The sequence below is a fragment of the Necator americanus genome, chromosome III (assembly GCF_031761385.1).
Source record: "Necator americanus strain Aroian chromosome III, whole genome shotgun sequence".
NCBI classification, from domain to species: Eukaryota; Metazoa; Nematoda; class Chromadorea; order Rhabditida; family Ancylostomatidae; genus Necator; species Necator americanus.
Genome location: NC_087373.1, coordinates 12,861,461 through 12,887,149, shown reverse-complemented (window position 1 = coordinate 12,887,149; position 25,689 = coordinate 12,861,461). Strand labels below are relative to the sequence as shown.

The 25,689-nt window shown below is 40.1% G+C and overlaps 5 protein-coding genes across 6 annotated transcripts; all 5 read left to right on the top strand.

The window, feature by feature from the left end:
- Window positions 1–6,385: 6,385 nt before the first annotated feature.
- Window positions 6,386–7,386, top strand: RB195_009418 (uncharacterized protein; the record flags this gene model as incomplete). The annotated part of the gene is made up of 5 exons (XM_013447225.1): window positions 6,386–6,478; window positions 6,550–6,602; window positions 6,675–6,813; window positions 6,962–7,028; window positions 7,238–7,386. 5 exons carry the CDS (start codon window positions 6,386–6,388, stop codon window positions 7,384–7,386), a joined length of 501 nt encoding a protein of 166 aa, XP_013302679.1.
- Window positions 7,387–7,763: 377 nt separating this feature from the next.
- Window positions 7,764–16,992, top strand: RB195_009417 (uncharacterized protein; the record flags this gene model as incomplete). Of its 2 annotated transcripts, XM_064189962.1 has the most annotated exons (12): window positions 7,764–7,937; window positions 9,196–9,266; window positions 9,453–10,308; window positions 10,981–11,051; window positions 11,175–11,283; window positions 11,414–11,501; window positions 11,559–11,635; window positions 11,742–11,848; window positions 12,498–12,564; window positions 12,675–12,767; window positions 15,347–15,464; window positions 16,928–16,992. In XM_064189962.1, the coding sequence occupies 12 exons, from the start codon at window positions 7,764–7,766 to the stop codon at window positions 16,990–16,992; spliced, it is 1,896 nt and encodes a 631-aa protein (XP_064047545.1). The 2 variants fall into 2 exon arrangements, with proteins under 2 accessions (XP_064047545.1, XP_064047546.1); XM_064189963.1 differs by lacking the exons at window positions 9,196–9,266; window positions 9,453–10,308; window positions 10,981–11,051 and having other exon boundaries at window positions 7,864–7,937; window positions 12,396–12,564.
- A 426-nt stretch (window positions 16,993–17,418) lies between these two features.
- On the top strand, window positions 17,419–20,936 carry RB195_009416 (uncharacterized protein; the record flags this gene model as incomplete). The annotated part of the gene is made up of 8 exons (XM_064189961.1): window positions 17,419–17,470; window positions 17,631–17,791; window positions 18,302–18,373; window positions 18,442–18,534; window positions 18,631–18,814; window positions 18,875–19,017; window positions 19,629–19,693; window positions 20,879–20,936. The coding sequence occupies 8 exons, from the start codon at window positions 17,419–17,421 to the stop codon at window positions 20,934–20,936; spliced, it is 828 nt and encodes a 275-aa protein (XP_064047544.1).
- Window positions 20,937–21,251: 315 nt separating this feature from the next.
- On the top strand, window positions 21,252–24,041 carry RB195_009415 (uncharacterized protein; the record flags this gene model as incomplete). The annotated part of the gene is made up of 2 exons (XM_064189960.1): window positions 21,252–21,333; window positions 23,923–24,041. 2 exons carry the CDS (start codon window positions 21,252–21,254, stop codon window positions 24,039–24,041), a joined length of 201 nt encoding a protein of 66 aa, XP_064047543.1.
- A 121-nt stretch (window positions 24,042–24,162) lies between these two features.
- On the top strand, window positions 24,163–25,047 carry RB195_009414 (uncharacterized protein; the record flags this gene model as incomplete). The annotated part of the gene is made up of 1 exon (XM_064189959.1): window positions 24,163–25,047. One exon carries the CDS (start codon window positions 24,163–24,165, stop codon window positions 25,045–25,047), a length of 885 nt encoding a protein of 294 aa, XP_064047542.1.
- Window positions 25,048–25,689: the final 642 nt, after the last annotated feature.

The window sequence follows — 25,689 nt, the reverse complement described above, 5'->3', positions numbered from 1 at the left end:
TTTGAGTTCAATGGGTCTGTTGTCTTTGAGTGATGTCCCTAGTATAATATACTAAGGTGATAATAATACTCCCACGCTCGAGACACACAAATATAGTCGGGTCAAACCGCCCTGAAGCACAAACAGCCGCGCAAGCGGCTGCGCTCGAAGAGGTGCGGTGGAGACAGCGGTTGAAATCGAAGTGGGACCATGGCGAAATGCAGAGATGAGTGGCGGTAGCGAAGATCCTTACACGATCCCAACCGCTATGCTCCATCCCGCCGCTTCGAGCGCAGCCGCTTGGGCAACTGTCCCTGCTTCATGTCGTTTTGACTCAATTATAGCGCGCCGCCGTCAGTGGGTTAAAAAATACCCATAGTTATTGTATCAGGTATAAAATCCTGACCGTTTTAGAGTAGATATAAGTGACATTCTCTCACGCATAGCCGGCTCCACATGTTCAGCCGAGTAAAGGCAGAGAACAGAGAAGATGGGTGCCATGCCGAACAATCAAGCGTGCGTTGCGGCACGCTCTTCTTCTGCGTGACACTCGTGTTCTCTGATCTCTGCCTTGACAGATCAGAAGCTCATCGTGCTCACAAGTTGAACAGATCCGGCATCGACTAGCAATGTGAAAATATAATGTCAATATGAATGGAGGCAGTAGTTAAAGGCATCACCTCACGAATCTGAGGTGCAGATTTCAGGTGGAGTATTCGTATACGTAATGGGAGACTATGAAGAGGGGGGTGATTCCGTCCATTTCTTCCTAATTACCACAAAAAACGGCCCGGAAGATGCGCGCCGCACAGGGCTGGCGCGCTCCAGTCGAACTCCCTGTAGAAAACAGTGCGCCAGTACGCCTGAAGCCGTATCTTCCGGACCGTTTTTTACGGCATTTAGGAAGAAATGGACGGAATCACCCCCCTCTCCATAGTCTCCCGTCCCGTATATGAATACTCCACCTGAAATCCGTACCACCTCAGATTCGTGGGGTGATGCCTTTAATGTCTGGCCTTATGTATAGTAGAGTCAAAACGAAATAAAACACTGTGCATCTGCGTAAGCGGCTGCGATCGAAGCGACGCGGTGTAGCGTAGTGTTTAGCCCGATTTGAACATCTGTGTCCACGTGTCCGCTCACGCAACTGCGCGGTGCTTCATATCGCTTCGACCCGACTACAGTTCATTTTATACAATCGGTCTGGTTTTTGTGTCCCTCCTCTCCTACTATACTTTCGAGACTGTTGTTGAATTACTTCGATCAAATCAGTTCCTAGAAATGCTCTCCTTACGTAGATAATGTTGTTTCGGTGAGGAGAAATTTTGGTTTTAAAGGCATCACCCCACAAATTTGAGGAGGAACGGATTTCAGGTAGAGTATTCGTATACGGGATCGTAGATTATGGAGAGAAAGCTGATTCCGTCCATTTCTTCCTAATTGATGTAAAAAACGGTCCGAAGATACGGCTTCGAGCGTTTCGCTATTTTCTACAACGAGTTCGATTGGAGCGCACCAGCCTTGTGCATTAGTTATGAGCGCGAAAGTTCCCGGAGAAAACTCCTCTCTATTATTTTCAAACACTGTCAGTTGTGGAGATTTCGTTTTCTGATCCAACCTTATTCTTCGTCAACGCTATTCTTCCACCATCTTTCCAAAAGTCGGGTAACGAAAGAAGATGCCTCTAGATAACGGTTACGAGACGTCGCTCAAATGAACTTCGCAGCTTTCTCTCCTTTTCTTTCGTAAATGAATTGGTGGTCGTGCATAAAACTCAGCCATAAAAGCAAAATGGGCTGGGCAAAACTATGTATTGACGGCGTTTTTGGTTGCAATATGGTGCTGTACAAAGGCGAGCTCCCACGTCCAGCGTAGAGGAGAGCTTCCGCTGTAGTGAGTTTCCACAGATGGTCTTGGTGGTTGTATTTTACCTGAATTTGGTAAACTCAGAAAGTTTCTTATATTTCCGTGCTACTGTATATTGCGTGTATTTATATGTATAGTCGGTCACAATGTGGACTTTTATGTATTGCTTTGGAGCAACACGTGGGAACGGAATCGTAAATCTTTTGTAAAAGAAGACAGAGGAAGACACATTTTCTGGAGAACTTCACAAAATTGATATGGACTCTCTCAAGTTTTTTTTTTCTAACCGCAGTTCGATACTGGAGGGTGGAGCTCCACATATGCTCAACCTTGAACATTCATTTAGCCAGTTACTCGAGTGAGTCAATGTTCATTAGTATTTTCATGTTTACAAGTGCCTCAACTGCACAATGCCTTCTCGCCTGCGCCAAGAAACGTTATAGCGCAGCATAGAGAATAGGCAATATCTCTTTAGGCTGCCAGTAGAAATCGAAGTGACACGGTCTGTCGGCTCAGTGTTTTGGTGCGCATTAAAGGCGGCCTACCAAGAAATTGACGTGATGTCGAAACCTGATGAAAAACTCAGGGTGTAGTTTATAAATGGGAGCATGGTCCCTCTCAATTCCCTCCAACAGCAGCAACAACGCCGCGGAAAACGGCGTTCCTTCCTACGAGGTAAGCTGGAGCGCGCCACCTTTGCGCACGCGTCGCTCCGACCAGCGAACGGTTGAGAATCAGTGAGGTCTCCTCAGCAGCCTATTCATGTAAAAACAATCAATAAGCTGCAGAGCAAACCAGAGCGTGTAGAACGGTAACGCATTTTAACGTGCTCGTAGGAACAACCACTGTTTCCAAGCCGTTCTTCAGAACGATCAGGGGAAACTGAGCGAGATCCATGTTCGTAATCACACGTACAACCCGTACTCTGTGTTTTCCATAATGCTTCCACCTCACTTCGATTTCGTGATGCGCTACCTTTAAACGTTCAGTAACCGCCAAACCGTAGAGCATGTGAATTCTGCTGGCAGCCTTAGACAGTCCGAAATCGCTGCACCTAATCCAGTCCAAAATCGCTGCATCTAATCTCCTCACTTGCATTATCAGGTCTTTAATATGAGCTCCTAAGACAAATACGTTCGGGCTGTATGTACAGATCGTCATCATAGACCGTACTGAGGAAGATTAAAAAGACCAAGTTTCATTTGAGTTACTTACCAAAACTGGAGTATATAGTCGGGTCAAAACGACATGATTCACGAGTGTAGTTGTGGTGCATTTGCGTACGTGCTCGAAACGGAGCAGTGGAGACAGCAGTTGGAACGAAGGTGGAAGAAGAAACAGGAAGAAACAACAGAAACAGGAACAAGGAAGAAGAAACAGGGCTAGGAGTGCAGATCATGAGTATAGGCGCGATCACAAGAGCGAGAGGAAGAGACAGGTCAGCAGAATATCTGTTCGCCAAAAAACACGATGCCAATTCCTGCGCTCGCACACGTGCTACGATGCTGGGCGTCTCGTAGGAAAATTCGATCGACAAAGTTGTTTCCCATGCTGTCCTTTCAGAAGGATTGGGGGGGAGGGGTGAACTGAGCGTGATGGCGCCCATACTTATCTTCTACACCTCTGACTCTATATTTTCCGAGATGAGATCACAACATCGTTAATTTTGAGGTGCGCTGGCTTTAACTGCTCCCACCCAACTGTAATCAGATTACTAGCTTGGCCTCCTCGTAGTGTCTAGTTCTTCGTCGTTTATAGGATTTCTGGCGCTTAAGACTAAGCTTTCTTCTCAATTCCACAAATTATCCACTGAAGTCTTTTCATAGAAGAAATCGTTTTATTTTGGCAAATATCTCCATGCGCTCTACTCTGTCTTGGGAATCGCGAAGAAGGTCAAGTATGTCCGAACGATTATGGCTTTACTAACGACTTTGTCCCTGACATAGAACTCTTGGTAGTCCTAGGGTTTGCACACTACCAGTAAAGCCTCCTTCGCTAGCAGTTCAACCAATGAGACCACCTCATCGATCCACATTCGAAACAACACACATCGACACCACTTAGCTAATAAGCCTTGAAAGGTTGCAGAAGTTCCACTAGACTTGTTCCCTCCCTCCCTTTTCAAACTAAAGACCCCTGGAGTCAGCAAGCCCATCGCAGCTCCCGCACGACCACCACCTTTAAAGGACTCATGCTTTGATAGCTGCTACTCTATCGTTTTAAAGGACAACAGTTTTATCCTGAGTCTCGTCATATTCAGCCTCTCGTTTCTGCCATGCTTCTTTCACTCTAGCATTTGGCAGAGACTCAGACAGGCGATGTGATAGTTGACCCCGGCTACGAAAGACCGCGGATCTGCTGACATTGGACTGTTTGGTTTGTGGGTTGGATACATTGAGTTTGTTCCGTCAGCTTCATAAATTTTATCTTGTATATCTGTCCTCTTTCTTCCTCTTGTTCTCCGAGCATAAGTGGTTCTGCTTTGCCTCCTTGCTCCTTAATTAGCAACGCTTTTAATGCGGCACCTTTTTTTTACAATCACCTGGGGAAGTATTATGAAGTGAGCCATTTTTGTCTTTTTTTTTTATGTACATGCTTGTGCTTGATGAAAAAACTGGAGATAGCACGTATTATTTGGTTTTGAGATGTGGTCATGGCGAATCTTCAGTTTACTAAGCAATATATGACCGTTTGATGTCAAAATATGTTGTTTTTGGCAATCTGCCATCATCGAATATTTTGTCTTATTCTCATGTTGCGAATACAATTAAGGGAAACCTTTGTTATTCCTTCTTTGGAAGTGGAAACTGGTGAAGTTTCCTTCTAGTTAAATACAAAGTCCAATAGCTAGCTCCTTGTTAGGATTATTAGCATTATATCTGTCCTCTTTCTTCTTCTTGTTCTCGGAGCATAAGTGGTTTTGCTTTGCCTCGGTCAGTTTGGATATAGTTTTAATTTTTTGAAACTATTCACCTATTACTATACTTACTATGTAATACAATTGTTTTGAGGAATTGAAATGATAATTTCAACAATTAATTGTCTAAAATCGAATCACGCAGTAAGAGAAAGTTAAATGCTAATGCTTAGTTTCATCTGTTTAATCTTTTAAGTATGGACTGCTCCTGATTATACATGACGCTAAGTTTTTTCTTGAGCTCCCTTTCTCAGCCGTATTTCCATGTATGAAAGTTGCTAGCCAGATTACGACATTTTGCAGCTTTTATCCTGATCAGATAGTAACAGTGAGTTAGATAGGGTAAACATCATTTGTGTATCGATTGTACATTATCTTCATCGTCATATCTTTGTCTGTTGTTCGTTTGTTTAGCATTGACGTTATGCACTTTTGACATAATCAATCATCTCAATCAGAACGCATTTTAGTTTTTTTTTATTAGAAAATTCATTTTCGGTGGACTACGCTGTATTTCAATGGAAGATCAGTTGTAGTCGGTAAGATTCTGCTTCTAAGGCACCTTTTTGGCTTGAAGATGTGAAGAAATTGGGAATTAAGAAAATGGCTCGATTCTTGGTTTTGGGCAGTAGACAACTTTTCGACAACAGTAATTCTACTAACAATTGAAACAAACAAACTCTAGTCAGGGATATTCTCTCATTTTTTTTCTACTTACTTAGTGACGAGGTCTTAAAAGAAAAAATTGCAATGCAGTGGCTAAGCAAAATTTTGAAAAGATGGTTTATGTGATCAAGTAACACTTCCATCTTAAATATTTAAATCTCCACGCAGAGAACCACTGAAAGGTGGTGTATCTGAATTCGTCATTTGACCTGAAGACCAGCAAACATTCACAGGTAGAAGAACTGTCATGCATTGATGAACACATACCGATTACCTCTTGCAGAATAGGCGAATCTAAAGAGATGGAACATTCTTCATTTAGCCTTGCCTGAACGTGATATCTCGTAATTTAAAGAATATCTCGCGTAGTTTAGACGAACTTTCACCTGCTTCAGTGCACAAGCCCGCATGCGCATTTATTCCTTCTGAAAGAGAGGTGAATACTTCGATATACCGCTTAAAAATCATGTGCGTTTAGCTAGCAACGTCTTCATGTTCTTTACTAATCACACATGATGGCGGTTTCATTCGTAGTAGTCTGGCATAAGAAACATTCATATCATTACCGCGCATATCTTATCCTAAGCTATTAAGTGATGCGGTCTAGCGGCATTCAAACATGTCACTATTTATATGTGAGTGTTTTTTGGTTTTTGGTGAATATGCACATTAGTCCGATTAACAAATACTTGAGACATTTTCTCCTTTTTTGGATTGCGATCTCCCCTTTGGGTGGTTTATGTCGTTTTGTTAAAAATGTGATTTTTCTTGTTATTATGTTGTTTTTTGGGAGTTTCTTTTTCCTCAAAACCAAGAGGGGTCGTGACACAATCATGCCTCATTTGTCAGTGCCTACGACGTTGTCGCCTTGTTCTCTGTTTAGTAGACTAGCTTAGGATCTGAATGGATGTAATTATCAGCAACTTTAGCCATATGTATTATTCCGTAGAGTTCTAGATGCTCCGAACCACCTCGTTCATTCCTCGCTTGGTCTCCAGAACTCTCTCGTTCTCTTCGGCAACAGCAGCTGAACAGCCCACGAAAAAAGAGGTAAACGATTATCCTTCTCATTCAGTTTTTAAGATTTCACTTACTATTATCCTTATCCTCTCTTTTTTTAGGTTGAAGCCTTGTTTGCTGAGCAACCTCAGGAAAGAAGAGGAAATGCCTACAGGTTTATTTCTCAACATTTTCCTTCAAACCACTTTTTGCTGCATCACTTTATGATCTACCTTATTGTGTTTAGCATGAACCGAGTGGAAATTGTTGGTGGTGTTGCAAATGATCCTGTTTTCAAAACGGCAAAGAACGATCGCCCTTACTCAATAATCAACGTCATCACTAACTCAAGGCTTCGTTTGGGTAATGGAGAATACAAAGATCAGGTAGGGTTTTGCAGAAATTGCATATTTTTCATACAACAGCTTTTCCTTCTACGTCTGATAACGTTTTTTCATCGCTTGTTCTTTCATTTTGCTAAAATGTCGGTTTCTTCGTTAAATCCTTTGATGTTACTTAAAAAAATATATTAAGACTGAGCGTCACACCATAACTGCATTCGGAAGAACAGCTGAGTTCGTTGCGAAAAATATAAAGAAAGGTTGGTCTTTTTTAAATGCTTTCGTTATAGTCCGGTATTAGTCCTAAAGGCTAATTTTGATCGACAGAAGCTTGTTTCTCGTTCTTTTTATACTATTGCAGTGCTGGTCGTCATCTCATCATGTTTTTCTATTAAATTCTCCATGTATTTTCCTATCTATCTATAACTAAACTTTTTCGTGCTCGAACCTCACCATTTCTTCTATTTAGGTCAGCGAGTACTTATCAATGGTCGTCTTCATTACACAGGTGGACAGCTTGATGATCAGGGAGTACGAAGCCCACGTCAGACCCACATCCATGCGGAAACAATCCAACCGTTGGCGCGTCGTGGTGGCGAATCAAACACAGATTCTTAGGTCTTTCAGTTTTGAGGAATTGTCGCTGAGATGATCTTATGAATATTCTGGACGTTACGTCAGTAACGTAGATCCCTTTTTACTGTTTATCTGTTCCTTTGCAGCTTTTTCTAGTTTGAGAGTTCTTAATTCAATAGGAATTCAAGCATTTAGTGAATTGAATTTAGGATCTTTACAATGTTAGTATTGTTACCATCGTTGTTGATTAATTTTGCATCGTTGTTTCGTTTATCGGAGAAGAACTGTAAACTTCTTGTTTGCGACGAATGAAATAATTTTATTCTTCATCTTTTACTACTGTGAGTCTGGGGTCTACGCTCGAACATGCTTATCGGATTTTTTTCGTACTACTGCTATACGATGGACTCCTTTTAAACATGTCGTTCCTGCATCTTCGACGAAATTCTTGCTATTCGGGAATTTTGGTGGTTGTTGTTCGAGTTCTAGTTACTGCTCTTTATGTGGTATTATTTAGCCATGAACCGAACTGGGACTTTCCTCCTGACGTGTGTTCCCCGACAAACTCCCATTCTCCGGCAGAATATTTCGAAGTGAGCTAGTTTTGCAACTTTTGCTGGTGACTAATCGTATTGTTTTTGAGCTAATGTGTGGTTTGGTTTTACCTCAGCGTCACTTCTATAACTAGTAACCCTTTTTTAGTGTTGAAAGTTATTGAATTGTTTGAGTGGAAGGCTCCTTTGCATTCCTCTCGTTTTGTAACCAAATAGTCGCATAACTCTTCACCTTCACCGATGTCTAGCAGATTTTTTCTTAGTCTTTCCCAGAAATCCCAACAAAGCGCTTTGGCATTTTCAATAGCTATATGGAAACAGTGCATAGGAATGTTTGATTTGCAATAAAAGCAGTGTTTGGTAGAGTTTCGCAGAATTTATAGTAATCGTGATCGTCTTCCTTTTCACCTTGCGTAAATTCCAAATGAGTTCTTTGGTATTTCTCACTGTTCAATGACTATCTGAGAGCTGCTTGGAAATATCATGAGTTTGCAAAAACAACGATGTTTGTTTTTTGAATGAGTAACTACGCACGTCAGTGGAATTGCTTCTTCATAGGACAGATATACTTTCATCTTTTTCGGAATTCTCAGTTCTCTTCTCGAGAAATATTCGTGCGTTCTTTTTTTTTTTTGCGCAAACATATTAGTGGTTCTGTGGTTTTACAGCTTATCCTAAGTTTCGAATCATGTTTTTATGCAGACTTTGGAATCAATTATCGTTGGCATTTGCTTTTTTCCGACGTAATATCTTTCTGTAGTGGGATTAGGACTTAGCAGTGTGGTGGTTTTAAATGTGTCCACTGCAGTTCATTTAGTACTGCCTAGTGCGAGCGATAGTTCAATTTATTCTTGTCTTTTACTGAACTTTATCAGTTTTTCATCTCCAGTAATTGAAACCAGTCGGAAAATACTTGTGAACTGAGGCTCATTGAAGTATGTTAGAGTTGAGCGAAGATGTTATCACTTACAATTTCTTGAGTGGAAATTAAGTATTTAAGGTCTCTAGACTTTCTCTGTAGAAATTATCAATTTTCGAACTCATATTCATATAGCGATACCAACATTCGCATTTTAGCTGTTTTTTGTGTTTATTTTGTTCACTTATTTGTTGGTTTCTTTGATGCTTCCCTTGTTATCTAATACACGACTATCACAAATTGAGGTGGCCTTTTTGGGTGTCCATAAAATCAAAAATAAAGATATCCTCTTATTATTGGGAATACTCGTTTGAATTGTAATCCCTGTTTTTGCAGTAAGATAAATAGAAAACCGTGACATATTCGGCTGTTTTCAAGGTTATTGTGAGAATAACCGTTTGCACACGTTCGTCCTTCGAACACTGGCGTCGTTACTTCTACTTTAGATCGTGTGTCAACGTGTATTGTTTTTTTTTTGCTCTCGATTTGATTTGTTCTATGTTCGCCACCGTGAATAAAATTAACCACTAATAGGTGCGTTGTAAAAATTGTTATAGTTGCTGGTAAAGGCAGATTTTTCCTTATGCTTTCTTCAGTTCCTCGTTGTTTGCGTGGACGTTTCGTTATTTGTTCAGAATCCAGAAGTGGTACTCCACCACAATGCCTCCGGTAAAAATATCTCGAGAGGAGTTGCTCAAATATGATACATTTCTCTTTGATGCCGACGGTGTGCTGTGGAAAGGCGACGTCCCTATTCCTGGAGCGGTTGATTTCGTCACGAATCTGCTAAAGTCAATGAAAAGGGTATTCATCATTAGCAATAACTCCACAAAGACTCCGGAACAATATCTGTCAAAGATTGAGCGAATGGGATTCAAAGGGATAACCAGGGAGCAGCTTATCACTCCTGCTATTGTGTTGGCCGCATACTTCAGGGATCGTCCGGAATACGCTGGGCAACCGATTTACTTACTAGGTGTAGAGAATTTGAAGAATACACTGGATACTATGGGTGGAGTCCGATGTTTCGGAAGCGGTCCAGATCATTTTTCTTCTGGTGCCTATCAGGATTTCGTTTTTAGTTTTGATATGCCCGTAATTCCGAAGGCAGTTGTTTGCAGCTACGACTGCCACCTGAGTTATCCAAAAATTATGAAAGCCGCTACTTTCTTAAAGCGACAAGAAGTGGAGTTTCTGGTTACCAATGAGGACTACACATTTCCTTGTCCTAATCCCGACGTTGTTGTTCCTGGAGCTGGAGCAGTTTCTTCCACGGTTCGAGCGGTTTCCGGACGGACACCGATAGTTTTTGGGAAACCGCATAAGCCAATAGCTGATTTTCTGAAGAAACACCATCATATTGACGCCGCGAAGACGGTAATGTTCGGAGATCGCTTGGATACCGACATACAGTTTGCAAATGATAATGGTTTTGCAAGTTGTTTTATGCTGACTGGAGTGAACACGATGGATGACGTGAAGAAGGCGGAGGTTGGTGGAGAGAAACATCTCTTGCCGACATATATCTTTTCGTTTTCTAACTAGTACTGTGATTTTTTGTTCTAGGTCCATTTGATATGTTAATTGATACTCCCTCTTTGTAAACTCTTTGTAAACTCTTATTTATGCTAAGATCACTATTTGCAGAGTTTTTCTGAGACAGAGAAATTCTAATCCTTTGAAGCTATACCCAATCCTTATGGTATGAACAGTTGGGTGTTGTATGAGATGATTAATTTAAGCTAAAATGTTACCTCCTTTTGTTACGAGTCAAGACATTTCGATCGGTGTGTTATGATCAGGTTACGATGAACAACCGTCATTTCTCCACGAAGAATTGATTGTCTTCAAAATACACTCGGATTAAAATGACCTGAAATTTGGTGCAGCTGCGTAAGCGGCTGTGCTCTTAGTGGAGCGTTGGGACTTGTATTCATCTCTGCACTACGATCGCAACTGCCTACTCCACTGCACCAGGATTCAGGCTTTTTGACTCAACTGTAAATGCTGAAATATTTGGAAGGGTAGTTGATGTTTTGCTTTTTGCAGTTTTCGGTGTAACCATGAGACTTTGCATATCAGCAATCAAATCTCAGTAGAACTCTGTAAATATGACCTTTAGATTGTTATTGCATTAGGTTTCCGTACTTATGTTCATCTTAGTCGTTTATTTGCGTTATCGCTCGATCGCTACAAGGCTCCTTTAAGACTAATCAACAATTTCTCTGTTTGAAGTAATCATATGATTCGTGATGAAAAATCTTGCTGGTTGCATTTCATTTGTGTTGTTTTGTTGCTCAGCAAATGTTTCGATGTAGGTATTAGTTGACGTAGTCGTATAATAAAACAAACTTTAGATTTTCCACAACAAGCATTACAAGAAAAGACGAAAGCAGTAAAGATGACAAAGGAGAAAAACCGGTGGAATCCGCGCCGAAGCAGCAAGGATGGATTAGCAAACTTTTGGTAATAACGATTCTTGAATTTTTTCTTAATTAAAGAAACGACTGGTGATAGATTTTTTGGTCTGGTTAAACATGTCAATTTTGTTTGTTCTTTTCGAACTTGTCGTCCTTTCCGAAGGAGTGGTTTTCAGACTGGCCAACAGATGGATCCCAGTGGATGGCAGAAGCAAAGTCACTCTAGTCTGCTCAGTTCTTCTGAGTATATTTATGAGTTTGCTAGTATGTAATTGTTAGCATTTCGTATTATTAGCGTTGGTAATTGCTTACTATATTTAGCTCACAATTTCCGTCCTGGAGAGAAAGAAAAATACCTCAAAGCATTTGGCAACTACAGAGAGGAAATGAGTAATAAGGTTTGTTCTTATTCAGAATTTGGTATTGAAATAGTTCTCGCTATTACTTCCATTTACTGCATATGAGAGCATCGTGATCTCATGCACGTTTACCATTATTTTTAAGCTTCCCTCTGTTGCTTTGATCGGTTCATGGACGGTTTCCTATGGTAGGACAAAAGATCAGGCTGTACATTTGTGGCGACACACAAATGGATTCAAGGATATAGATAAGTTAGTCTCTAACCTAATGGTGCCCTGAACTTGTCCAATCGGACCTTCGCGACGCAGCCAATAAACCGCACGCTTTTAACTGCCAGGCACACAAGTCCTTCCCCCTCCCCGCCCCATCTCGCCTCAGTCGAAATCGAAGGACCTGTTAATGTGCCGTTGACCTGCTGAACACGGCGTTGAGTACTTCTCTCTTCAGTTCATCTGTGACTCGATTATGGTTAACATAAGCGCTCTTGCATTATTTCATCGCAACCTAAAAACTAACAAAGGACCGTGTTCACTTGATATTTGATGTATTTTTTGGGTCTTATTCGTATTATCCCTGTAGAAGGACCGTTTCCTTTCCATTTCCCCGATTACAGTTTATATGTTGAGATATAGGTGGATGAGTCAGCACTTTTCTTGTCCCGTCCGCTGTGAGAAAGAGCACTGCAACAAATTTTCACCTACGCAATATTTCATAATCCATGCATTATTTCGTAGATAAACCTCCCCCATTTCTTTAATCAGTTGTCGCTATATTATGAGCTAGAGAATTCGATTTCAGTTCGATAGCTATGCATTCGTCCGATAGTGCTGTTAGTGCCGCTGACACAGAGGTGGCAAAACTCTGCGGTCGTCGCAAAAACATCATCGTGAAGTCATTCAGCTATTGGCGCGAACCAGAGCAACGACCTCCGTCTCATGTTTACGATCTCCGGTCGTATGTACTTACAGTATGTTTCATTGACTCTTCTTCATCTTTGAACATCTTATGAGTTACTGTAATGATGAACTCTTATTTAAGTTTTTAATAATATTCGTATTGTTAGCAGTTTCCTTTCAGCCAGGATCAATGATTGAATGGGCTAATGCATGGGCGAAGGGCATTACTTTCAGACGCGATGCTAATCAGGACGTAGGAGGATTTTTCGCTCAGGTGAATAGCGATTCCAGTTAATTTTTCACCATATTTTTCCTTGTAGTATTAATGTGGGACTTAACAATAGTCCAAAATCTTTTGATGCTAAAATAATTGATATGATACTAGGGTAAGACCTGTGAGAACCTTGGCTCATCTGTTGGGACATCTGAACAAAAAAGCTGAGTGTCGGTGTTTGAGATATTTATCTACAATGAATCATAATCCATCTGTAATGAATCACTTTATGAATGTGAATTCATACGTTCAATACGTATATGTAAGCTGATTCATTATAGATTCGGGTCACGCAAAACTCCCAGTCTTCTGCTCTTTCCGTTGGTCACTTTTTTAAGCATTTTATTTTAAGATTCTGAGGACTAAGCCAGAGATTCTAATTTTTTTGTAGCTGAATCGTCGCACGGGTGATTATCAACAGAGCTTGATATGTCCTTTGGAGAGGCTCTCATTCTCGTAGTTGTTCCTTTCTAAAAATGATTGTATAAGTTTCAAAGAGTTTTAAAATGACGTTCCTATGCGTTTACATTCTTTAAACTGAGGTGTGGAAATATCTATTGACATGCATGAGTCTCCTTTTTCTTTTTTCTTTCTTACGCTTACTGTGAGTTCACCAGCGTAGCAACTGAAACATGTCTTAGAGATCTATAGAATGTTTTAATCGAGCTTCTGTAACTACATAAGTATGAGTATGTATAAGTGTATATGTAGTATGTATGACATAAGACATGTATAAGTGTATATGTAGTATTTTGTAGCTGAATCGTCGCACGGGTGATTATCAACAGTGGCTGTGCGTACCTGTAGATTTTTTAATAACAACGGAAAGCGATAAATAAGATTTAAAAACGGAAGGGTATAGGGAAGACGGTAAGGTTTTTAGTATATTCCACGAACAGTCTAGGTCCTGCCTTTCGCATCTTTGCCTAAGAGACCGCAGTCTAGAAAGTCCCTACTGAAATAATTCATCACAGCAGATCTAAATCGCATTTTATCGATTATTGGTACTAATAGAACTAGAGGAGAAGGTAATCGTTGTGGTGCGAACGCTCTTGTACCACTGTTCAGGCCAAATAAACCTCCAAATTCTGTAGACAGCTTAGAAATGGTGATCCTTTTCTTGCCATTTTCGCACTAAATGAGCGTCGGTCCCATTGCCGCTAAGCTCACTATCACTTATGATAACATTATTTTATGCTGACGGGGCTCGAAAGCCCATGGTTCTTCTACTTGTAGCATTTATAGAAAGGGTGTCTTTTTTCAGATGTTGTTCCGATCTTGTAATTATCCAGCTTTCTTCCTGCTCTTATAATTATCGCTCTCAGAATAACCACAGTTGTGATGACCATTAGCTTGAATGTTCTCCTTGCCCTTTCAGCTATCATCTCGGCTAGTCAATTAGTAATACTACTGCAAAATATATCCAGTTTCATCTCAAATCAAAGGTTCAAGTTGATCAGAGAAGATTGATCGGTATTTTTTCTCATTTCATGGTTCACTTATTAATTCATGAGGTTCTGTGCAGGAAAATGGTTAAACTCTTATTTGTGAGGTAAAGTCGCCTTGTCGGCATGCTGTAAGGTGTTTTTCTTTGACTACTTTGAACAAACAATAACAATATCATATTATACAATAGTGAATAAATCCTCACATGCCTTTTCCTCGCAATCACTTTTAAAAAGTACCTTAGGTGCTTTTTTCATGTGATTAGTTATACCGGTGTGCTTTTAATTACGTCTACTGGTGCCTTCGTATCTTTATCCGAGAAAGAGCGCTGTTGTTTGTTCTGACGAGTCTTGGTATTTCTGTTGACCAGTCATCCCGAAGTCCGGGCGATCTCATGGGTTATTTGATGGACAGAAATTTTCTGATGCCCTCTAGAAACATAAAAGCAACAGCATTAAACTGTGCACGTGCACATCTATAAAATCCTACTGTGAACGTGTATGTTTCCCATAGCACATGGTCACTGTACATTTTTATGTTTATCATCACATCATCATTTACATTTTTATGTTTACATCACATGCATACATAAAAGCAGATTTCGACTTTCAAATTGTAGCTATTGTTTGCAAGATGTGGTTTCTGTTGTTCCTTAGCCATATTTCTTTTTTTTTTCTGCGGCATGAAGATACAATAATATTTGCTTTCTTCACATACGTGTACATGCAAAATTGGACGGAAGGGACTAGTAGATTTTGAACGATAGCTACTTATTTCCGACATCTTTTTAATATATGCAAAGTCGTGCAGTTGGGGGAATGGGTGTATTGATGCTTCAGTGTTCTCTAGTGCTATCGCTTATCTCACGTTTTTGTTCTTGACATTGTTGCCGCTGTTTGGTGGTAAATGTTCCACGTTTTAGAGGTTGTTTTGTTTCCCTCCTTGGTTTTAGTTAGTGGTTCTTAGTTCATATATATATATATATATATATATATATATATATATATATATATATATATATATATATATATATATATATTCCTTGAGCCTTTTGTTATTTTTTGTATGCAAAGCGAATTTGACCAAAATGGTCTCTTTTATGTACAACATTTGATGAACATTTGTTTGCTCAGGTCGGTCAACTGTACATTGTGTACCACATTTGGGCGTATCCATCTATGTGTGCTCGAAACGAAACGCGACATGCAACTTGGGCGAAACCAGGCTGGGACGCCACAGTTGCGTACACAGGTGATTTTTTCAGGGCTAGTTTTTGTTTTTCTATTTTGACTACGAATAGTTGCTTCTATGCACCGAACATATGTCGTGGTTGCTTTACTTAAAACCATTTACCATTTTGAATAATTAGACTAAGTATCTAGGCACAAAATTACAGTTTTGTCGTTTATATATTTTGTAGCATACCTGGCAGAATTTTTGCCTCGCAGTAACCATTCAACTTCATGGTAAAGTAACATCAGTGCGTGTATCCTCCTTTCAATCACATAACTCTCTGTTTTGTTGCCCTGAATCAACCTTGTCATCAATATTTCGTAAAGTGCGGGCGGGAGGAAAAGCATTATAAGGAAATCCGATTTGTTCGGATACTGTCGTTGAATGGTACTTTTTCTGCCATTGAAACGTGACATTCTAGATTCTTTTTATGCGAATTTCGATTCTCAAATATTTGGTAGAAACGTATTATAGTACTTTAGGAATCTTATATCTGAGCATACCCCTGGTGTGTTCCTTCCTCATCATCAAAATCAGAAAATTAATATTCACTATGTACTAGAAGTCTTTTTCACGTGTGAGGTAATCGAATACATTTGTTATGTGAGACAGTCGAGGATACGAAGATTAATAGGTGGATCTGGCACATTGATTGCTAGGTTTAGAACTAGTTTTTGGTATGTACGATTGGACGGTTTCGTTGCTTTCTCATCTCATCGCCGTAAACGTTGTAAACTTTTTCTAAGATTGTTCCTAATCATTAATGCATTAATCTCCCAAATTGTCAAGTTTTTAATAGAGTGTCAACTATGACCAGTTCGTTCGATAAATTTGGGGTTAATATGTTTGTGTCAGACCGGAGTTCTATATTGTAAACACGTAAATGTTTATGATTGCTGAACAGGAACTCATGATGTGCCTATTCATCTGCACGCTCGTAACTTCTAATGCATTTTATATTTCTTATTTCCACCTCTTGAGAAACATTCCGCGAAGTTTCTTGTTCGCCGACGTTCACATTCCAAAACGTTCATGTTTACGCTTCCAACTTCTAACTTCTGAATTCTTTTAGCTCAATTGCTTTCCACTTTCCTAGTTAATAGTTCTATTTCCATTACCTTTTTTGCATATGCATGATCCGGGAAAGGAAGCCATGTTTGGACATTCTATAGTAACAAGTAAAAATCTTAAAATAATAATCTCATAAATTGTCCTTCAAATTTCTACTTCCTCTTCTGGATTATTTTTTATTTGATATTCTTCTCTTAGTCGCAGTTCCAATCAGAATCCTTTTTTGAAGTTCAAATAGAACGGATACACTCAGTAACTGCGCCCAAGTTTTCTTGAGCGCGCGCATTTCCTTTTGTGTGAGGGTACTTATATGAATTTATTCTGTTTAAGATGAAGTGTGGTGTGGGTATTGCTTGACCTTGTTCTTCAGGCACTAAGACAATTTAATCCAATTATCTGTTATTTTTCAGTTCCATTGATCAAAAAGATGCAGTCGAAGATCCTGACACCGACGGAGTATTCACAGTTGCAGTAAGATATGTTATGTACGAATCTTTCCGTAAGCGACCTCATTGAAATACCCTCACATTTCTCACATTGTTAGGTTTTCTCAACTCATATAGCATAGCATTATATTCACATTTATTTATTGATAATAAACACTCATAAGTGCAAATTTTATTGTACGTTGTAGGTAAACGTGTGACAATACTTTTAGCGTTGAATAAATGTAAATACTGTAGTTTATTCCTTTTATGTCGTATATGTTCGTATCATGGATGTACCTTTTGTTTGCCGTTGTTATTGATTTTTTTAATAGAATCACTTGTTAATCTATTTCTTTTCCATTTACACATGATTTGAATTCTTTACTTATGTTAATCTCTCACGATCTGACTCAAGACCGTTTTATTTTTAGGTCTTTCCCTGGATTTTAGGTCTTTCTATCTCTTTTTTTTTAATGGCGAATCCATTCGATGATGATTACAAGAGCAGCAGTGCAACGGGCACTAGTAAGTTTTATCCAATATTATTTTATTCATTTGAGTGTCTTTGTTTTTCGGTCTAATAGGTACGCTATAATTTATTTCTTTTCCATTTACAAATGATTTGAATTCTTTACTTATGATTTAGCTTATAATACAATAGCATATGGTTATGACACTATTGCAGCCAAGTTAAAGAGCTATACTATGCGCTCGGATAACATTGAAGATGAAGCAGATTACTATGAACGAGAGATTGAAAAGTATATGCAAGAATCTTTGGACAGCACAGAAAGATCAAGGCGTCACTTAGAAAACTCAGAGAAAATTGGAGCTCAAACCGCTCAGGTTAGGAAAACTCTTTTTTATCACATAAATTGCGTAAGAGCCAAGGAGTTTTTTCTCTTTGCTCATGAGTCTGTTCCTTTTCACTCATGATGATTTAGTTTAGCGACCTGTTCTGTTCAGGGCAGTTGAACCTACATATGTCTATTCACCTCATTTGCTTGCGACTTATTAGGGATGTTCAAACATTCGGGGTTATCAATTAGAATGAAGCTTATGTTGTATGAAGCGGGTCGAGTCTTCCTTTTGAATGACTTAAAATTCAGCAATCTGAACCAATCCCATTGTTTTCACCCAAAACCAACATTGAACTAACCAAATTTGTCTGCTGAGCGGTCCAGGTGTAAAAAATGAAAATAATTCACGAAAATCGGAAAATTTCACGGGCGAAAATTCACTTTTCAGTTAATTCCCGAGATTTCTGGAAGAATTAATTCTAGTTTTAATTTTATTGCGAGGCTGATATAAAACACAAGCATTTGTCATTTTTATGTTGCGTAAATAGACGTTTAGGATTTGTTGGAACAGCGTGAGAAGTTAGAAAGGACTGAACGTAATCTTGACGAGATCCATAGGACAACGCAGGTACGAAGCACTTTCCTGGCATTTCTAAGCTTTTTTTAATGAACGTCTTCTTGACAATGTTGTTACAGATTACACAACGTAATCTGAACAGTTTGAAATCTGTTTTTGGCGGATTTTTCAAGAATAAGTTCAGCCGTAAGCCGCCAGATGCGGTGGCTGAGGTGAGTTACGATATATGTTACGACTGTAGAAGATAACGAAAAGTTCTTACGCTAATGTTTCATTTTTTCGTCTCTATTTGAAGTGAAAATTTACAGATGCCGCAGTCTAAATCAGCATCCAAACTGGCGGATACAGTCGGGGATATTAATACGGGTGGATCGTCAGCTTCCTTTTCTGGAACAACTAGTGGACAACAGTCCACATTGAGCGAAACAAGCCGAAATGCCATCAAAGGCACCCGATGGGAGGTGATGGACAATCAGATAGATGAGAACCTCGGTAAAACCTATTTCCTCATTTGAAATTTTTGTATGAACTCTTCAAATGTTTTTTGTTTAGATGCTATGTCGAAGAATCTTCGTAATTTGCGACGTTTGGGTGAAGATTTGGGACGTGAGGTTGATGAACAGAATCAGATGCTTGATCGAATTCAAACAAAAGCAGATCGCAACGATGCTATTGTTCGTGTACAGGATAAACAGGTAGGTACTGAACAGTTGAGAAGAGTTATGAAGTAGTTAATTAGTTAATTAATCATGAATTGTTGGCCTAATTGATCTGTTTTTGTCGACTTCCCTTGGTGACTTGCCTCAGAAAAGTGTTACTGCATGACTGTCCCGAAACAATAGTTGCTAATCATTCCCGAATAAGGTTTTGTTTCTTCGTGAACCGTGCATTGTTCCCTTTATCCGACTTCAAACGTGATATCAAGTTAGTCTTTTTGAGGACGAATTAGGTACCAGTGATAATTAGGTTTGGACTATGACGCATTCTAGTACAGGCGTTATGACAAAAATAAGCTCCCTCGTTCTCAATCGAAAAATCGTTTAGGGTAAGGAACTGATGAGTATTTGTGATTTTATTATTCAAAGTCTTCGCAGTCATTTTTTTTTTCTGAATTTAACAAACTATTACTCGTGATGGTAATTGTTATGATGTCATTATAAAACACTCACAGCTGATATCACTACAACAGAAAAACAAAAAATATGAATTAGAATAGGAGTCTCAAAGTCTGTTGGGGAGCAGTGTTGTCGTTTTTTTTTTAAGTTTTTTTTTTCGATAAAATATTTTTGGAAAAGCGTATTTTCAGATGCAAAAGATTTTGGGATCTGAGGCAAAAGCCGAGGAATCTGTTGGAGCAAATTTGACGCCAAGGTAAGCGGTGTGTTGTATTCCTATCTTTGTGACTTTACAAACTGGAAGGTAGGTATTTTAAATAATCCTTAAAACTTTGCTGAACACGCCAGATCTGCTTCTCTACGAAAATGTTAGGCTTTTTACGTTTTCGATGCATGTTAGTAATTTGTTGTTTGAAGGTAAACAATTCCAATTAAAGGCAGCAGAATCTAACCTGGTGAGGTGTATGCTGCCTGTGATTAATCCGTGGTAAACTAACGATGGAGTTGTAGATTGCGGAATCCGGGGTGGTTCCGCTCACCTCTCCTTAACCGTCGGACAAAGACGGCAGGGAAACGCTAGTTAGTTAGTTAGTTCTTACGAGGTACGTTAAAACCCTCCTCTATGTACGTTCCGGTCTCCTCAGCAGCTTATTCGTTGGTTTCATTTAAATAGACTGGGTAGATCAATGATGAGGAGATATCACTGATCTTCGACCGCTCGCAGGTGGATGCGGCACTTGCACAAGGGTGGCGTATCGCAACTAAAATCATCGTTTTTTTTTGCCGATCATGGAGAGATGAGCGGAACCACGCCTGGTTTCGCAATCTACAATCTCACCTCTAGTTTTCCCGCGGATTCTTTCACCAAGTTAGATTCGTCGTATGCTGCCTGTAAAGTTGAGAAATCTGGATTATATGTCTCCACCGTGCTTAATATTCTGCATAGGATGAATAGGTTAATATAGTGTGCGAAAATGAGTACGTCGTTTTAAGGGTTTTAATTATTGCAAAAAAAGTCGCGAGTTTAAATTATTTTCACTTCCACTATCACCGTCTATGTTTGCGTTCTCCGTTGGTGAGAAGTGATAAATTATTTCTCAATATTTGAAAAATATAGTGGAGTTTCTGTAAACTACGAGTAGTCCGTTCTATAATGATACTTGTTTAAATTTGCTACTCTGAAAAAGTTCCAGCATCTTAGAAATATTTGAAACATACTATATTTGATACCGAATTTCGAAAATTTTGTTGCTTGAAGCCTGAGAATAGAATATGGGTTCTGTTTTCTTTGTTTTCTTTTATACCAAATTTTACTTCTCGTATTGTACTTTGTATTAGATCCTTTGACCTATCACTGTTCGTTCATGCACAAGTCCAACTTTTCCATATTAACAGAAACAAATGAATAAGTGAACTTCGTTAAGTTGTACATTGATTTCAGTATGGATTCCACGACGAAGATGTCGCTGGCGATGAAAGCGACGAGCTTCTTTCGCTAAAACTTTCTGCCCTCATTTGTGAAGAGTTCGCAGGCGAAAACAGTTCATTTGTCATTCCATTTCAAGTTAAAGTGTGCCGTTTTACATTTTCTTCCCTCTGTATCCAGTGATATACAATAGTTCTGTGATGACTGAATCTGAATTTTTTTTCCAAAAAAATCCATAGATTACTCCTATCGTTTGTCCAAATATATGGTACTGCTTTTTATATGATGTAACTTGTTTGTGTTTACCAGCAATACTCAAAGTCTACTACTTATGAAATCTGTGGGGTGGAAAAGACTAGAAATTATGCAGGAGACAATATTATACTGTATGAATAAAAAGTTTGCTGGAATAAAAAATACGCCTTTTCTACCTCTTCTGCACAAATCGGATGCATTCACGGCAAAGACAGGTAGGCTGAGTCAAACAACTTTTGTGAGTCCTACTTAAATGTCCCGCCTCCACTGGATGTGCAGGCCTCAACATCTTTTCCACTCGTTTCGTTCCCTCGCCATTGTCATCCAAGATATCGAAATTTCGTAAGCGACGCTGACGAGTTCCTTCAGTAGTAGCGCCTTTCCAATAGGTGTGGTCGGAGATCGGTGGAAAATCTGTATCGTAGGGGCGCCTCGATCGTAGCAATTGGTTAATGTTTTCACATACGACGCGTCCACACTTTGATCGAGCAGCGCTGACAGTATTTCATTCTTTCCTACACTGTCGAAGGCTTTCTCGTAGTTGACGTAGGTTAGAACAAGGGACAGGCAAACCTCTATGACTTTTGACACAGTCTGGATGTGGTCTATACAGCTGAACCTCTGACGGGATCCAGCTTGTTCTTGAGGATGCGCTTCATCCTAAATATGCGCGTGAGAATGATCTTGGTCAAAACATTGTACAAGGCACTCAGCAAGGATATCGGACGGTAGTTCCGAATTTCCTAGTGGTCACTTTTTTATGGATAATGTCTTCCACTGGTCGGGAATGCTTTCTTTCTGAAGGTAGGACGTCATGTGAGCCGCTAAGATTACATGAAGTGGATGGCCAGAAGCCCGAAGAAAATCTGCTGGTATAAAATCAGTTCTGGGGGCTGTACCAGGTTTTCTGCTCTTGATAGCGACTCGTACTTCCGAAGGGAGGATCTGTTGTGGAACTTCACCTGTTGAAACTTCACCTGTGGAAACGCACCGATCGTTTCCACAGGTGAAGTTGACGAACGGAAAAGGTTCGAGTAGAACCTCTTCGTAATGATCTTCTTCTCACGACGAGAAGAGGGACGTATCCCGCCTTCTCTCCGCAAAGCCGTTAGCGGAATATCATATTCGCGAAGGTCCCTACAACACTTCTTTAGATTCGTTCTTCTTTTAGATTCGTTCTTCTTTGTGCTGTTTCCAGACTCTTCTGCCTCTATTTCGAAAGATCTTCCTGCAACTGTTTTTGCTGTTAGTGCTTGCTAATAACCGCTTAATGTGTGATACAATCGGATCAAGCCTCAAAGTCCTTTCTCCCAACAGTTCCTTGGTGGTGTTCGAAATTCGATCCAAGTTTGTCGTGCGCGGCTTTGAGCACGTTTGTCACAAGCTCTCAGTCCTCTGAGCAGCAGCTCGAAGTGGGTCCTTCTCGACGTGCCTGTCACCATGGGACAAGGAGCCCTCAAGTATGCAATCGTCATCTTTCCTCCTTCTTTGCCGATACAGATGTTTTTTTTTCATCATGTGGCTGAGTTGCATTTTCGCACTAAGGAGACGGTGAGTAGAACCACCACAAAAGTATGGTATTACTGAGATATCAAGTAGACACCATCTCCAATTGATGAGTATGTAGTCGACCTCCGCGCGAGTCGAGCCATTGGGCGATTCCCACGTCCACTGATGATGATCTTTCTTCATGAAAAGAGAATTCCCATGAAAGAGACGAGCAGCGGACAAAGCGCAGTAAGACGATTGCCGTTTTCATTCCGGTTCCCTAGTCGAAATCCACCGATCCTGTATTCCTTTTCTGTTGCCTTTCCTAGTTTTGCGTTAAAGTGTCCGACAACGAATTTGTAGAAGGACATCTCGTTGCGGATCACTTACTCCAGCTCCTTGTAAGACGGCTCCAATTTGGATTCATCGACTGTTGATGTTGGTGAGTAACAGTTAATGTTGTTGATGGCTTCCTGGGGCAGAGGGCGGAGGCGAAGAATGGCCGAACGGGAGATTTGATCGTCTCACCGGTCGCCATATCGTCCGACGTCTAAGACAGCAGGGCCCAGTGTGCAGGGTACTGAGGCAGTGTATATGCTGGAATAACTCCTCCCCATACTAAGCAGCCCGCCATGGCTGCCTTAGCTTTCATCACAGGTCGAACCTATTTGGATCAGGTAAGCCATATAGCAACATTTTTCCAGGAAAAATGAATGGTGAATCTCAGCAGTGGTTTACCCTTAGCTAGGCTTCCGATTCCGAGAACCCGGAACGTAGATGTCGAACTCCTCAGCTTGCGAGACACTGTCAGAGGACGCGCCTCCGCTGTGCATCACAGTTCGACGAACAAAGTCACCTCCACTCCACTATGAGGCGATAAATGGTTGTGGGAGTTTTCTTGAGTCGTAAATCGTAATTGGCCCTTTAGTGACAATGTCCGACGATGCTGTCGGACACTTTTTTGCCGCTGGGACAATGTCCGACGATATTGGTTGATAGCATCAAAAGGAACTTTAAGACGAGTTTTCAGATATTTAGTTGTATTCGTTTTCTGCTTTTTGGGAAATTGCCCAACGATGCAGTTGGACAGTCAGCGCGCATAAAAAAACGCAAAAAAGTGCGGCAGATACATGTGAAGGAGTGGGGTGCAAAATAAATAGAGTGAAAAAGAATTCGGTTTCCTTCCGTTCTGTTCGAAAGTGGAAATTTTGTTGGTAGTATTTAGGAACGCCCAACAATTTGAGGAATGTGTAAAAAAAACTTTATTTATATATTGTTACTGCATATTAAATCACAATGTGTTCACGTGTTTGTAGATCGATGGATGGGTGAGCGTTGTGGAAAAGCTTTGTCTCATGCAAGATTTGTACGGAAGCGTCAGTCTTTGCTTTGTATTGGACTCGTTTTATTTGTTTGTTTTAATTGTCGTGGATAAAATTGGTCACCAACAAAGACATTACAAAATCAGTTGCTGGGAAGGGCAGAGTTTTTCCTTATGCTTTCTTTAGTTCCTTATTGGTTGTGTTAATGTAATGATAAACGTTCAGAATCCAGTAATGGCTCCGATAAGGATTTCACGAGAGGATTTGCTCAAATACGACACGTTTCTCTTTGACGTCGATGGGGTGCTCTGGAAATGCGACACTCCGATTCCTGGAGCGGTTGATTTCGTAACGAATCTGCTAGAATCTATGAAGACGGTATTTATCATCAGTAATAACTCTACAATGACTCCAGAACAGTATCTGGCAAAAATTGAGCGTATGGGATTCAAAGGGATATCCAGGGAGCAGCTTATCACTCCTGCTATTGTGTTGGCTACATACTTCAAGGAACGACCGGAATACGGTGGGCAACCGATTTACCTACTGGGTGTAGAGAATTTGAAAGAAACACTAGAGACTATGGGTGGAGTCCGATGTTTTGGCAACGGTCCTGATCACTTTTCTTCTGGTTCCTATCAGGATTTTGTCTTTAGTTTCGATATGCCCGTAATCCCGAAGGCAGTCGTTTGCAGCTACGACTGCCGTCTCAGCTATCCTAAAATCATGAAAGCCGCTACCTTCTTAAAGCGACAAGAAGTGGAATTTCTAGTTACCGATGAGGACAAAACGATTCCCAGCCCGAATCCCGATTATGTTATTCCTGGAGCTGGAGCGGTTTCATCTACAGTTCGAGCCGTTTCCGGCCGTACACCGATAGTTTTTGGAAAGCCGAACAAGCCAATAGCTGATTTTTTGAAGAAACACCATCATATTGACGCCGGGAAGACGGTAATGTTCGGAGATCGTTTGGATAGTGACATACAGTTTGCAAATGATAATGGTTTTGCAAGTTGCTTTATGCTGACTGGAGTGAACACGATGGATGACGTGACGAAGGCGGAGGTTCGCGGAGAGAAACATCTCCTGCCGACGTATACCTTTTCGTTTTCCAACTAGTGTTGTGACTTTCTCTTCTAGAATTTAATTTATGTGCAATTGATGCTGGTTTTTTTCTTTTATGAATTTCAAATGTGCAAAAATCTATTTGCAGAGCTCCCCAGAGATATGAGTTTCCTATTCTTTTGAAGCAATACCAAATACCTACTACATGAAGAATCCCATGAAACGTCTCTTATCACTTATCTTTTCGTTTTCGTAATAGTGATGTGGTTTTCTCTTCTTGACTGTGTGAATAAAAAGTTCAGTAGAATAAGAATTCTCTCGTTGTTCTTCTTCTTCACAAGTTGAATGCATTAGGGGAAAAGACAAGTAGGGTGAGTAGATAACCCTTTATGTGTTCAAAGGAGTATAAGGATAAAGAGAAATCAGTTAAAAAAACATGATCGAAATTTGAATGAGGAGAAAAGTAGTCGTTCTGGCCGCAGAAGGGTGCTTTGAGAAAGCACAGAGGAAAAACTGAAAAAAAAAACTCAATAGATAATAGCTGTAACAGCACACATAACAGTGTAATTCCCGTTCGAAGTTGAAGCTATTCCATTCAATAGTACGTTTGTAACGGCTCCAGAAAAACAGAAGAACTGGGTAATGCGCCGAAAAATGCATATGGTCAGTATAAATTGAATTACCGTGCCTTTACGT